Source organism: Electrona antarctica (genome assembly GCF_951216825.1).
Source record: "Electrona antarctica genome assembly, chromosome: 18".
Lineage (NCBI taxonomy): Eukaryota > Metazoa > Chordata > Actinopteri > Myctophiformes > Myctophidae > Electrona > Electrona antarctica.
The window spans coordinates 12,375,282-12,390,750 of NC_136799.1; the positions used below are offsets into that span (position 1 = coordinate 12,375,282).

At 43.5% G+C, this 15,469-nt stretch overlaps 2 protein-coding genes across 9 annotated transcripts in view; one reads left to right on the forward strand and one right to left on the reverse strand.

Moving 5' to 3' along the window:
• Positions 1-5,381, reverse strand: part of LOC306942471 (zinc finger MYM-type protein 4-like) — a 63,433-nt gene extending 58,052 nt beyond the window's left edge. For 6 of the 8 annotated variants that reach the window (XM_079528376.1, XM_079528373.1, XM_079528372.1 and 3 more), the window contains exons 1-2: positions 5,021-5,346; positions 116-247 (exon numbers count right to left, since the gene is read on the reverse strand). In XM_079528376.1, coding sequence (XP_079384502.1) covers positions 116-247; positions 5,021-5,059 — 171 coding nt within the window. In that variant the 5' untranslated portion in view covers positions 5,060-5,346. The other 2 variants (XM_079528375.1, XM_079528374.1) reach the window with 2 other exon arrangements.
• Positions 5,382-5,850: 469 nt separating this feature from the next.
• On the forward strand, positions 5,851-11,626 carry LOC306942475 (ADP-ribosylhydrolase ARH3-like). The gene is made up of 6 exons (XM_079528386.1): positions 5,851-6,262; positions 6,984-7,080; positions 7,269-7,476; positions 7,989-8,176; positions 9,720-9,820; positions 10,608-11,626. The coding sequence occupies exons 1-6, from the start codon at positions 6,064-6,066 to the stop codon at positions 10,979-10,981; spliced, it is 1,167 nt and encodes a 388-aa protein (XP_079384512.1). The 5' UTR covers positions 5,851-6,063; the 3' UTR covers positions 10,982-11,626.
• Positions 11,627-15,469: the final 3,843 nt, after the last annotated feature.

Genomic DNA, 15,469 nt, shown 5'->3' on the forward strand with positions numbered 1-15,469 from the left:
CAACACAAAAAACGTTTGAAAACTACTGATTTAGAAGGCATTTGTAGAATCGGCCTCAGGCCTTAAGTTTATTTATTATAAAACATATTTATTTGACACTTTGTGGTCATCATACCCCCTGTCTGGAAGCGTCCTCTCCCTCCTTGTTGGCCGTGTCCTCCACACCGCTGCTCCTGGAGGAGCTGGCAGAGCCAAACGGTCCCAGGCCCATCACCTGATCAAACACCCTGGACATGCGCTCCTCGTGCTGCAGCAGGTGGGGAGAACAACCATGTCCATTTTCAAAACCAAAATACAGAATTTTACTTGGTTGCGGCCCAGCAGCTTGAGCTCAAAGCAAGCCCAGCCCAGTACAGGCAGCAGAGCCGACAGGCAAGTGAGGAAAAGCACAGACCTCGAGTCGGTGCTCATCTCTGCCAGCTGGTCTATAGAAAACAGCTTTTAGGTGATAAATATGCCATATAGTTGCTAAATATTGATTACAAAGATGAAAAAATGAAGACGCTCGCACACTGTGGGCTCCGATGCTGTGATAATATTAAAGTGCCAATTTATTTGCACAATAAGATGACTGACGTTTCGAGCACAATGCTCTTCCTCAGACTATAGGTGAACACAGAGGATATGTTGGACTGATGGAGCATGACATTATCTTGAACCCCAGTAAGAATCCTTTTTTTTTTTTAAATATATAGAGTCCTATAAAATATTTATTGATGACATATTCTTTATCTGGACTTCTGAGGCTAAACTACAAGAATTTCATCACTTTATGAACACACAGAATGCCTTCTTAAAGTTCACCATGGACTACAATGCATCCAAAATGAATTTCTTGGACATATCGATTATTCATGATCAAGGCTCCCTGAGCACTAGCTTATACAGAAAACCCACTGACAGAAACTCCCTGTTACATGGTGATTCTTATCATCCGACACCTTTAAAGAAAAGTCTTCCTATTTCTCAACTAAACCATATATGACGTATACCGGTATGTAGTTCTGACCCGGATTTGTACATAGAGTTGATCTAGAACAGCGTTTCCTCAGATACATTATCAAACAGAATGGGTCACGCAAGCCTCTAAACCCTCAACATCGATGGCTCCACTGTAACAACCTCCCCCCACATCCGTAACCTTGGTGTCACATTTGACTCCACCCTCTCATTCCTCCCCCACATAAACCAGATCACCAAAACCGCCTTCTTCCACCTCAGAAATATCGCCCGCCTCCGGCCCTCTCTGACTTTCCCTGCTGCCGAAACCCTCATTCACGCATTCATTACTTCCCGGATTGACTACTGCAACAGTATCCTCAATGGTTATGGCACCACCTCTAAAGTCCTCAACAAACTACAACACGTGCAAAACTCAGCTGCCCGTCTGCTCACCAGTACACGCTCCAGAGACCATATTACACCCGTCCTCCACGACCTACAATGGCTCCCCGTCAAACAAAGAATTCACTACAAAATCCTGCTCACCACCTACAAAGCTCTCTATAACCTGGCTCCCCCCTACCTCTCCGATCTTCTCGAACCATATGTCCCCCTCCGCCCCCTCAGGTCCAGTGAAGCCAACCTCCTGAAGGTCCGCAAGGCCAAGTACCGCACCTGGGGGGAAAGGGCCTTCTACGTTTCGGCCCCCAACCTCTGGAATGAACTCCCCAACCATCTCAGAGTTGCTCCCTCTCTCCTCTCATTCCAAACATCACTCAAAACCCACCTCTGGATAGCTTTCCCCAGCTGAGGTCCCCTCGTTTATCCTTTTAACCTTGTACTGTTGTTGTATCTGTTTTGCTTTGTTTTTTCTAATAAAGTCTGTTCCTAGTGTTCTTATGTAAAGCGCTTTGGTTATTTAGAAAAGCGCTACATAAATCTGAGCTATTATTATTATTATTATTAAACATTTTCTAAATGTCACACAATCCGAGTGCCTCCAAAAAATGAGCACCAAGAGCAGTTACAAGAGAATCACATGTGCCATTCCATACTCTGTCCACTATAATGAATAAACATGGTCATATTATCTCTACAGACCCAACTCTCAAAGAGACCACAGGTGGTCTACAAGAGACCCCCAAACCTGAGAAACATGCTGGTGAGGTCTGACTGCCCACCGGACTCCCAATCTACTTTCCAGTCCCTGTTGAGCCCTGTGCCACCAGGCAACAACAAACTGTCAACAGTGTCACTTCACTCGTAAAACTAATATATTCTATCACCCACACATGTTCAAGGTCAGAGGCATTATTTCATGCAAAATTACTAATGTGATCTACATGCTCAAATGCCCCTGCGGGCTAGCCTATATTGGCAAAACTTCTAGAGCTCTCAAAACGAGGATCACAGAACATAGAAGTAACATTAGAAATCATGACACAAAGAGTCATATTGTGCTACATTTTAGTGCTCTTAAGCATAATGTTTCTTCTTTAAACTATGTGGGTATTGAGCGTCGCAGTCCCGCCTCCTGTCATGACGACGCCAGGCCCAGGAAATGAATCCCAATTAATTTTTCCCATAGACATTTCAAAAAGTATTTATTTAAAGACGGTTACGCCACGGACAAAGCCAACTCCAGTCGTGACAAATCATGACAATAAACACAATAACACAAACAAAGAAGAAAAACAACAAAAAGTGTTTTTTCTACTTTTCAATTCTTTGTTTGGCCCAAAACATTGTGTTTATTGTCATGATTTGTCACGACAAGAGTTGGCTTTGTCCGCGGCGTAACCGTCTTTAAATAAATACTTTCTGAAAAGTCTATGAGGAAAATGAACGGAGAATCATTCCCTGGGCCCTGGTAGGGGGGCGGGACTGCGACGCTCTATAGAACATGTTCAGCTCCCACGGCGTGGTAGTGACATGAATGCTCTTCTTCTAAAACGTGAATTGTTCTGGATTTATACTCTGAATACTATGTCACCAAAGGGTCTCAATGAAGAACTGGACATCCGCCCCTTTCTTTGATGTTAGTTCTTAATCTGGGCATGGATCTGTCTCCCTCTGTGATAAGTCTAGTCTAGTACGTATGCTAAATGCCAAGTTCCATTCTCTCATTCCTGCAGTGGGTTTGGCGACCCCATAATATCCATGTTCACAAAAGGTTGCTCAGATTCCACGTAATGGATTGCCACAAACCTTGAGTAGACTAAGACTTATATTCTCCAGTCCAGAGGATAACCACTACATATTTTTGTTGACCCCACAGCCTTTGCTCGAGTGCACAAGCCTTAGGTCAAAGTTTCCACTTGAGCACAGACGGCACACATCACATGATTCACATCTCTCAAAACTGAATGTGCAGAATCAATAGATTGATTGTGTGAACATTGAGTCATGCTACCCTAAATATTCAAGTGACCCCATGTCCTTTCCTCTAATAATAAATGGTAAATGGTTCATTTATATAGCGCCTTTATCCAAGGCGCTTTACATAGATGTGCATTACATTCACCCATTCACACACACACATTCATACACCGATGGCGGCGGAAGCCATGCAAGGTACCAACCAGCACATCGGGAGCAATTTGGGGTTCAGTGTCTTGCCCAAGGACACTTCGACATGTAGACAGGAGGAGCCGGGATTCGAACCGCCGACCCATGGATCATTGGACGACCTGCTCTACCTCCTGAGCCACAGCCGCCCTAATGCCACACTCAACCCCAAACTTTGCACATGACACAACATATAACCTAGGAGGCAGATTGCTGGATCAGTGTCATGACTTGCGGTTGCAGCGGCAGAACGGCGGCATAAATGTGATAAATGCTCCGTTTGTACTCACCCATTAAATAATTCCAAATACGCGGAGTGAGGTATTGTCCTCTAGTTTCACATCCATGTGAAAGTTCTGGCACAAAACGTGTATTTAGTCAAATATATCCTGCACCTGGACGGCTTTCTCTCCGGGCAAGGGGCCCGGAATGACAGCTGGACTGAACTAATCAAAACTTCCTCTGATCATCACAAACGTCATCAGGGAAGCACAAATGTTTGGGGCACACAATTGACAGGTGCCTTGCGATAGGTGCTGGGTAATTAATCACACCACCTGCCCCAAACATTTGTGCTTCCCTATTTATGATGACGTTTGTGGTAATCAACAGGAATTGTTGGTAAATTCAGTCCATCGATCATTCCGGGCCCCTCGCCCGGAGAGAAAGCCGTCCGGGTGCAGCTTGTGAAAAGTGGAGATATTTGACTAAATTATTTAGTAAAATATCTCCACTTTGTGTATTTAGTCTAAATACACGTTTTGTGGCAGAACTTTCTGCCACATGGATCTGCCACTGCAACCGCAAGTCATGACACTGATCTATGGCTCCTGTATGTGGAATACTGTACCAACTGTATGTAACAACAGAGACATTCTAGGGCTACCAATTCCAGTGCCACTAGCACAAAGTTCATTCATTCACAAATCTGCTTGGCATATTTACCATGATGGCATCTATGATGTCTCAACTAATGTATACACAATGTTGTGAACAAGATCAGTTTCATTGCTGAGACACTGACAACAAGACAACACTGACAACAAGCAGGTAGACATTACAATCTAACAAAACTCCTGAATGCACAGAATGCACATGGAATGTAAACAAGCCCGAGCTCAGGGCTTTTTATGTTATGTTGTTGAATAAGTGTACCTCATAAAGTATTCCATCAATGAAAACATGAGATGAATCAGTGCTCTAAACTTTAGAACACTCATTATCACAGACGCGGGGTGAACAGATACAATACACACTCCCGAAAAATCCATACATTATGCTGCTCCCAGCCATCTCTGCACACCCAGACCTATTTTGGTGGGTTGTCAGTCACACTCACACTGGACCATCTCTCGAACGTGCACACCAGCAATCAGAGCAATGAGCAATGCCAAGCAATCCAAGTCATTTTGTTAAAAGGTTGATCAGTCAGAATGACAACATGTCATGCCATATAATTATCATGTGTAGTCTTTCAGTGCTAAAGCATTTTGGTAAAAACGATTCTTACATTTACCTCTGCACGTTTCCCCCGATCCGGATCCGCCATGTTTTTTTCTTTTTTAATGCTGCAAAAAATGTATGCCGCGCGCGAGGAGGCTAAGCTAACAAGGCTAAGCTAGCACTGCAAAAAAAACACTGAATAAGTACACAAACCTACTCATGCTACAAACCCGGGGCCCGGTTCTATCGAAGCGTGGTTCCCTGGTTGATATGAATACGAGGCAATGCATTTAGTTAGAAGAACACATAAACCTCCAAAGAGTTTTGTTTTTCTAGCAGCCAACAGTATGTTTTTGGGGGTTTTTGCTCCGGAATCGGATGTGTGTGACTAGTACGCACCTCCCTTTCCGACCGACTGCATGCCAGTAGCAGTCACCGCGCACTACCGTAAACCTGGCTGAAAAAAGTATTTTTATTTTGTATTATTATTATTATTATTATTATTATTATTATTATTATTATTATTATTATTATTATTATTATTATTATTATTATTATTATTATTATTATTATTATTATTATTGATGTTACTGTTAGTATTATCCATAGGTATTATTATCCCTGGGCTGCATTTGAAAACCCTAACCCCAGTTAATTACGGTAATTATAATGCGCAGCGGTGAGTCTATGACTCAGAACGGGGTCAAACGACCAGCAAGCAAATCAGAAGCTCGTTCGTACCGCGGCGTTGCGCGCTGCTGCGGGAAATAGCCGATCTACAAGCTCACAGCGCGTCGCTTCCGCGGCGCGCTGTGGGCTTGTAGATCGGCTATTTCCCGCAGCGCGACGCCGACGTACGACGACCACCAGCAGGCCAGGCATCAGGAAGAAGAAAAGACAGAGCGACACAGCAGCAGCCAGCAGCAACGAGGAGAGGAGGTTGTTGTTATTGTTGCTGATGTTGACACAGTTTGGTACCACCACCATCACCACCACCATCCTCATCGCCTCTTCTCAGTGGGATCCTTCATTTTGTTTTATTTTTGCGAATTGCGAAATACTAGATAAAGAATAAATCAAGGGCGCGGGCTTCTTTTGGGCAACGAATGCATGGCAATGACAGCGTCAGTGAGGGCGATGGGAGCAGCGGCAGCGGGGGGGCCTGCGTCTTTGTCCCGGTTTCGGGGTGCCCTGGTGGGCGCTGCGCTGGGGGATTGTGTCGGCGGGGAGTTCGAGGGAGCGGAGGAGGTGCCCATGGAGAACGTGCTGCAGCATCTGAGCAGCCTGGACGACGAGACGAAGGGAGATGGTGAGCAGGAGAGGGGTCGAGAGAGGGAGGGGATGGGGATTCAGAATGTGTTCACACATGCAGTGTGGGTGGAGGAGATCCCATATTATTACATGACATGATTGACTATGTGGAACAAAAATCATCTGACTGCGGCATAGCAACACTGGGACTTGAGGCTTTCATGCTGTTCTGACTGTAACCTCCTACTCTTCTGCTGTTGTTTTTTCTTTTCTTTGTTTTCTTTTTTCATGTTAATTGGGGTATGAATTATGATGAACTCCCCGTTTAAGTGGGAATACTCACCAGTCACCAAAAACTGCAGAATCTCTGATCACGCTGTTTCACTGGGGGACTCGTGAAGGCTACATTAATAGAAATGTCTCAAACATATTGTTAATTGTGCTGCTAGTCTTCACATTCATAAAATGAATTGGATTATCCTCAGCTCAATTTATCTGTTCAGCTGAGCATCATCCAATGGTCCAACTCTTTGGTAGACTGGTGGTTAGTAACTTGTAGTGCTTTATTGGGTCATCCACTCACAGTTAACAGCTTTTGTATTGAGTTGTGCTTGAAATGTACTGTAATTCTGCTGTTAATAAATATACTTCAATCAATCAAGTCCTTGACATGAAATAGTTTGAGAACCACTGATATAGAAACATAGGTTTTTCACAATACTGTAGAATCTGCTCTCAGGTCTCAATGTGTTTTAATGTGTGTCTCTTCCTGTGTTCAGGTATTCTTGAGTTCAGTGATGACACAGCCATGACACGATGCGTGGTCCAGTCCCTGTTGGCCCGTGCTGGCTTTGATGAGCAAGACATGGCTCGCAGGTTATACACTTGTACCCTACCCACCTACACTGACCACTGAGCAAACCTGTTTCGATGCTAGCAACTAACGCTTGCAACTTTCATCATGGTTCATGTGTAATGTCTCAGAGAAAATTATGTAGAGAACACACACACACACACACAAGCACAGTTGCACATTGAAATGACATCTTTTACTCCTCTTGTAGGTTTGCTAAGGAATACAGTCTTTCTCCTGGCCGAGGTTATGGATCTGGAGTGGTCCAGGTGTTGAAGAAGCTGTCCTCTCCACAGCTTAGTGATGTATACCAGCCAGCCAGGGATCAGTTCAACGGCAGGGGCTCCTTTGGAAACGGAGGGGCTATGAGGGCGGCCCCCTTCGCACTGGCTTTCCCAGACATTGCAGATGTCAAGAGGGTGAGTGGAGGGAGGGCGGAGGGGATTTGTTGAATCTTATCAAGTGGGCTAAGGTAGCTGAGCCTACGGTGTCCAGGTAGCCCAGTTGGTAAAACAGTCGCCTTTCGACCACACGATCATGGGTTAGATCCCGGGCACCACCAACTCAGCGTATGTGTAGTGCGGTAGCAAGTTGTGCGGTAAGTACTGGGAGGGAGGCAGTGGGAGCTGATGGTAGGTCTCGCGCTCCACCTCAGAAATCCATCTCCCAGGGGTCTAACGCTTTGTAAAATGGGGATGGACTCCGCCCTCTGGCTGATACAGATAATAAGCCTCTCTGACTTACTACTACTACTACTACTACTGATACGCTACCTTAGGTAGCTGAATGTCTTCACATGGCCACAAGGCTCAAGGTTGAATGCAAACTGTCTCATCCATATTGCCACATGATGGATGGATCCAATTCAAGTGACTTAGTGGGAGTAGTTTCAACTTCGAAGTGAGTTCTCTGTCTCTTCTCTCTCTTCCAGTTTGCCTGTCAGGGAGCCATGCTAACCCACTCCTGTTCTTTGGGTTATAATGGAGCTGTACTGCAGGCGCTGGCCGTCCACCTCTCGCTGCAGGGGGCGCTCGATGTGCCCCAGAAATTCATCAGCCGGCTGATCAAAGAGATGGAAGAGGTGGAGGATGACGAGTCCGCACGCAGCGACGCCAGAGTGTGAGTACCGATACCTAACATGCACCTAAAGGCCCGTTCATAGTTCATACTCGACGTTAAAGATGATGTCTCTCTGTCTGTTCTCCTGCGTTCATTCATTTCATGCACCTTTCTGCCCGTTGTCTGAGAGCACCAGTATAGACCTAATCACAATGTCTCTTTACCTTTTACTTCTCGGTAGATACCACCTACTGTATGTGCAGTGTAGTTGCTCTAGAACTGTTCTAGATTCTTGGAACCTTGGTGCTTTCATGAACCGGTGGCCATTTTTTGGTTCCAGTTCCGAACCAACTTTTAGGGTTCTGAACCAATTCATTTTCAGTGGAAACACTCTGAAGGGGTTCAATATTAGGTGGGAGAAATTAACTGAACCGGTTCAACCCTGGTGGAAAAGGGGTCAATGAGTGTATAGTGGGTATTTTGTTTAATAGTGGGAAAACAATTTGAATGACGCCAAATTCAAGCAGGCGCACCATGCATGCAAAAAAAGAAAAAAATAGTTTGAGAATATTCAGTACATTTCTTTGGAACACTTAAAAGGAATATCTCCCAATCCCAATGTGATTACAAAAATCACACCCGTGTGAACTGAGTGGTGTAAGGTCTTATATAGACTGATCAGCTGTGGTCTGACGTAATGAAATCACACCCGTGTGAACTGGGTGACCATAGCAACCGTGCTCATTTTTTGAGCACAGACAGACACGTAAACTAACAATCACACCCGTGTGAACTGAGTGGTGTAAGGTCTTATATAGTCTGATCAGCTGTGGTCTGACGTAATGTCTGACGTAATGAAATCACACCCGGGTGAACTGGGTGACCGTAGCAACCATGCTCATTTTTTGAGCACAGACAGACACGTAAACTAACAAAGCCAGTCGTAGGAGTGGTTTACACCACTCAAAAATACATAGTATTTATGCATAGTGTAATAACGCTGTGGCCTCCTTGTCTATAGTAAGTTACTATAGCCTGATACCAACCACTGGAACTTTCCCCAGTTCGTTGGAACATTCCCTGAAATTCAGGAATTGTTCTTCAGGAACTTAGCTCAATTTTGGACCCTGGTGTTTAATTTCATATTTAACTGTAGAGTCTTCCAGAGCAATTAGCTGGTTTTGAATGCAAGGTATTTATGATGTACAGTTTATAGGCAAATGTTATACCAAGTGTAGTCAATACACTCCAACACGTAACATAATAACAGATATCATACCCGGACAGCTGCTTTTTTCAGCAGTTCTGGAGAATGTCTCTTTGGAAGCACAAAAGTGCTATTAAGAGATGAACTATTTTCGACTAATCATGAGTTTCACATTCAATTTAATTACCAGGTATTTCCTTGTGAACCATCCAGTGTAGTGCTTCTGTTTTGTGACACATGAGCGGTGCGCTGGTGATTGGTCTACCTTTGAGGACACAGATGAGGCGACACGCAGTTTGGTCTTCAGTCTGGCTGTAAAATATAATGTTCAAATCCTGATCATATGCAGTGGTTCTCTTTGACCTCACGAGTAACGACGACCTTTTGTCTTTACAGCCTGAAAGAAGCAGAAAAGCCATTCTGTGAGCGTCTACACAGAGTTAAAGACCTGATGGACAGGAGTAAGGTCAGCATAGAAGAGGTCATCTCTGAACTCGGTCAGTATCTGTCAGAAATCTCATACAGTATATGCACTATACAGTATAAATATCTGATCTTCTTCCTGTCTCCAGGGGGCTGATTGCTGATTGCATGACAATTGAACCTGTGCATAACTGTAGTTGCCTTTACCAGAAGGGGGTATAAACATGTCCTGTTCTGGGTCAGTTTCTCATTGCTTCATTTGATTGGCTCAGTAGCAGATTTGAACGGGAAACACACATGAATTGTGTTGTTCCTTTCCCATTCAAATCTGCTGCTGCTGAGCCAATCAAATGAAGCTATTGGAAACTGACCCGGAACAGTAAATGCCTATGCCCCCTTATGTAGTCTCGCGTAGCCAGACAACTATTCCACAATCTCCGAATGCTATATAGAGTCTGGAACTACCCCTCCTGAAATCCGAGCAAGGAAGTTGCCATTTCCATTCACGAAAATATATTTTAAAATATCTTTACATTTCTGCTTAGCAGTAGGCTATTTATGCTTAGATGATTTCTATTTATATTAGGATAAATTTGCGTGACTGTAAAGACGAAACGGAAGTGGGGAGGAGGCTTCACTTCCGCTTTATCGCTTGCTCATGATCCGAGCTTCCGTTCTCCAGACTGTATGATGGAAGCATTAGAAAAGTGCGAGAGGCAACAGTCTGGCCATGTGAGACTACCTCTTACGGAAAAGGGAACTACAGTTATGCACAGTCTCTCTTGCGGAGCACATTCATGGCCCCCAGGAGGATGAACCCGATTTATTGTTATTGCCGTCTCACTCTGTCTCTTCTTCTAGGCAACGGCATTGCTGCGCTCCACTCTGTCCCCACCGCCATCTTCTGTGCGCTCCACTGTCTGCAGCCCCGAGACGGCCTTCCGGAGCGCTACGGGGGCCTGGAGAGGACAATGGCGTACAGCCTGGCCCTCGGCGGGGACACAGACACCATAGCGTGCATGGCCGGGGCCATCGCCGGGGCCCACTATGGCATCGAGGTCATTCCACTGACGTGGATCAAGTGCTGCGAGGGAACTGGAGATGCCCACGTGACCGCAGAGCGCCTTCACATGCTGTATTGCCAGTCGCCACAGGGGGAAGTTAGCGGGACAGGAAAGCAGGGCAACGGGTCAGACACTATGAGCTGCACAGAGAAGAAGAGGGATTCGGAGTGATGTTTTTGAACTGGACTTGTATGGAGGGACACAGACAGAAAGACAAGATGCACTTCATACTGTAGTGTATATGCACACACACACACACATGCGCGCACACACATTGACCCGGAACACACATTCAAGAGACACTTAAAGCCACATTGGTGTTTCAGGTTATGTTTTAGCCTCTTCTGTTTTATGAAGCACTTTAGCAGATTGACATTTGGGGGGAAACTTACATTAATATCATCAGATTAAAATCATCTGATTGTTAGCATTCCTATGAGTACTATATAAGCCAACCCACAGGGAACTGATAAGTACTAACAGTGATGGCTAACAAACTATTTTTCAAGCAACTGAACATCTAGAAATTGAATACAACGCCCTAAAATTCAAAATGTGTTAATGATTTGACTGGCTTATTGGTTAACCTGATGCTGGATTTCAATACAGATGGATGACCAAAAAACCTTGTGTGCATACATGCATGTGCATTACACACACACACCCCTACAGACAAATGCAAATGCATTATCTGTGGTCTTCCCTGTTTTGTGTCGAACAATCGTTTTGTCGTGACGGTTGCACTATACATTGATCATGACATGTTTTATCCTTTTTGATGGAGAAATAATTATTTAATAAACTTTTTGAAGTTGACATTGTGTAAGGAAATGTTTATGCAACTGGTACCCCTTTTAAAAGTGGACAGAAATATAATTTAAGAAATTGAAAATAGGAGATAAACTAACCTTTAACAATGCAATCACCTGTAGGTTTTCAGTGAAGATAAAATGCATGATAGGGCTTTTGTACAGTAGCTACAAACTGGGACACTTTCTGGTGTTTACATTTTATATCCTTTTTAATCCATTAAAACCGGGAAAGCATCTGTGCCATTTTAGATTTTTGCATTCAAAAATAGCAGATATACAGCATGTATAGATCAGGTATTTTCGCCAAAGAGATTTTGTGTAGAGGGGGGGAAAAAAGGAGGGGGCCCAATATAGACTCCTGGGGTTAATATTCAACGAAGTATAGGAGGGTTTACGGTGATTGCATATCAGCCAGATCTCCATCTCATCTTATGACAGACTTTACTAGTCATTTTGGCGAGGATGGATGGAGACTATACATTTTTAAAAAGCGGTGTTGCAGAGGGGAGTGATCACATTGCAAGAGTTTACACTAGTCAACTCTTGCAGGGCCGTCGGACTGGGGGGGAAAAGTGGGACACACATACTAGGGCCCCAGTGTGTGGGGGGCCTCAAAGCCTGGATGGATTACACACACACAAAATAAAGTGTGTGGGGGGCCCACAGTGATTGCTTTTCCGAGGGCCCAGAATTTGGTGCTACACCCCTGGTTGACAGGAGTGGTCAGAAATCATGTGCGAGTGAGTGGGATTGAAAAAGTAGTCCCATGCAGTCCCATGAAGTCATATCGTCTCCATGGTACAGTGTCACACAAAAGTATCCAAAATAGCTCGTGTACAAGCTATTTTGTACAAGCTCGAACACATTTTGAGCTTGTAGATCTGCTATTTTTGCCTGTTTTTTTTATTTGAAACCTGTGAAAACAGTTTTGGACATGAGTCTGAGGTTTCCACCCAACAGAGACGATATTCACCTGGGCAGCTTTGCACAAAGTTGGTTTGAACTGCAAACGTAACACCATGTTTTCCCCTTTGATTTTGGTTTACAAACCACAATCTCATGTCTCATCCACAGAGACAGCGTAAATGTAAATGTCCATTTAAAGATAACATTTGTATTTTCAATGAAGACAAAAATCCCAAACCTAATTTTGTAATATATCTTGTATTGTAAGCCTAGTAGTGTGTTGGATTCTTTGGAAAAGCAGCCCCACCAAGTGGTTAACCAATGGTCCTGCAGCTGACCAAGGTTCTCTGCACTGGGAGGACAACCTCTGGCAACCTACCTCCTGTGAATCGTTTTATTTGCCGTAAGGTCAAGTGAAAATGTTTTGTTTTTTATGTTTTGTTTGTGGCTTTTTCCTTTATATATTTTTTATATCGGGATGGGATAGACAGTAGGCTGACAGGAAATGGGGAGAGAGATGGAGGGGTGACATGCAGTGAAGTCCGTCCAGATCGGGAGTCGAACCCGCGGCACATTGCCAGACTGGGCTACCAGCCAGGGTGCCTGGACCGCTGAGCCACATGTGAGTCTAAATGTTGTAATCTATATTTGAGTAAGTCATGTCAGTAGACTGCGTGGCATAGATTGCTCAAGTCCATATTTTATGTGCCATGCCCATGACCATATGAGACCACATTGAGCCAAAGTGTAAAAAATGAGAATAAATTACTACTTTGTAAGGGACAAAAGTTTATTGTAACCCTACAAAATGACACAGGGCAAGAAAAAAAAGATACAAAACAAAAATAAAATTATAGAAATGAATAAGGAAAAGAATGTCTCTCATTCTTATACAAGTCTGAAATCTATCCAACATACACGGACCACAGTATAATTATTCATATTCATATTCTTAATATAACATTTTATTGTAATGCTGTGTATACATACAAAATATAGCAAACTAAATAAGGCAAATAAATAGAGGTACAATTTACAGGAAAATGTAACATTCCTCAACTTTTAAACTTTTTTTTGTAATTTTCTAAATCTTATTTCAAACATCAAGAATGGTGTACAAATGTTTTTCTTTTCTTTTTTTAACTATACATCTTTCGGTGGAGGACCTATTCATTTTTTTTATTAACCATAAAAATACTGACTCCTCACAATTATACAACCTTTAAAATCAGGTGCAACTTTTCTCAGGCAGTAAAAATCTTTTGTGTAACAGGTGTTTTCGATATTGCAAGCGTTTCTTTTTTTTTAATATTAAACGAGAACAGACCACAACAATATTTGTGCACCCTTCTTTAGGCATGCGGGTCGATGCCAAGTGCAGTGACTTTAACAGAAGTGTGGTTATGTCTTTTCTTACAGAGAAGCAAGTGACAGATGGAACATGAGTGGTCTTACACTTACTTTGTAATCTGTCGTGGACCAAAAGTAGTAGATCTATAAGTTCACAACATATCTCATGGCAATGCATTTTGAGCTTGTAGAGCTGCTATTTTCGCCATGCGACACCATCACAAAATATACGTAAATCAGGCTTTAGAACTCACCGCGCTCTCATACATCAGAGCAATCTTTCATCACTTAATTACAGCGGCGGTGTGTGTACGATTTCAGGTTGGGGTTGACCCCTCTTACTGAATAAAAACCTTAACAAAAACGTAGACCCCTTTTAAGTCTTTTCCCCATAAGTCTAGTCCAGTGGTTCTTTAAGTGGGTTCCAATTGAGGTGGACCCCCACCTCCAAATGGACCCTTACAACTCTTGTAAAGGCGTTATGGCTCCATTTGGTTCCACTTGAATACGCTCAGAGTTAAGGGGGGGGTCCTTTAAATTAAAACCACTGAAGAACTACGGTATCTAGTCCACTCTGTTACCTACTGTACCGAACCTCACTTGCAACTGTGTCTTTCTGTCTCCATCTCACTGCGGTCTATCTCCACCATGCAGTTCTCCTCTAAAGCTGCACGCTTCTCATCTCGGGGGTAACTGAGCCCATGCCATGGCATTGGGAATGGAAATGTCCCACATTAAAAGTGCATTGAACAAGCTACAATTCTTCACTCCTCTTGTTTTTCTATCATCGCACCCCAATCAGCCAGTCAATGGCCAAATAAACATAATCCAAACGTGTAGTAATACAAACATGAAATAATACTGACAGAAAATTAGCAATACCGCTTTGTAAATAGACTATACATACACTATGGATTAAAGCTCTGGATTAAAAAACAAATAATGTTTTGAGAGACTGTCAAAGTCTGTTACTGAACTTCTCATAGTAGCTCTATAGCCAAAGAAAACAGAGGATTGGAAAATAGAACAGCTCAAATGTACATGAGGATGTTGAGTGAGGAAAGGCAAATCATATTGTTTTACCTCCTCGCTTGGGACCCAATTGATTTTTCCAGTTTGGGGGAGGGTGGGAGGGCATTCCAGAGGATCGGACAGTCTCAGTCCCTGTCTATTTGGTATAAAAATGTACATCTGAAAACGTGGGGCATGCACAAATGCCAAGAACCTTTCTGCGCTGTGCATCTTATGTGCTCTACCCAGTCGTTCTCAAAGTGGGGTCTGGGGACCCGCAAGGGTCCTTGAGGGGGTTCCAGGGTGAGCCCGGGAAAAACGTGTTCATATACTGTAATATCAGTTTAACCACTTTTCAACCCGGATTTATACTTTGGCTTCTGAAAAATAGCCGATCTACAGTTGTAGATAAGCTACGGTATTTGCAGAAAAGTTTGAAAAATCTTGGAAAAAAGTTGAAAATGTTGGAATAATTTTGATCGGAATTGTATAGCTTGTATACTGAATCTGCTATTTTTGGCGAAGGGATTTGGTGCAGAATGTTAAAGAGTACAGTTGCATCGCAGGTCCGTTTTACAAA

Excerpts from the sequence above, each read along its gene's own strand:
- LOC306942475 (XM_079528386.1), top strand. The coding sequence starts at position 6,064 with ATGGCAATGACAGCGTCAGTGAGGGCGATGGGAGCAGCGGCAGCGGGG. Across the intron at positions 6,263-6,983 it reads CGACGAGACGAAGGGAGATG|GTATTCTTGAGTTCAGTGAT; the intron begins GTGAGCAGGAGA and ends TCCTGTGTTCAG. Across the intron at positions 7,477-7,988 it reads ACATTGCAGATGTCAAGAGG|TTTGCCTGTCAGGGAGCCAT; the intron begins GTGAGTGGAGGG and ends TCTCTCTTCCAG.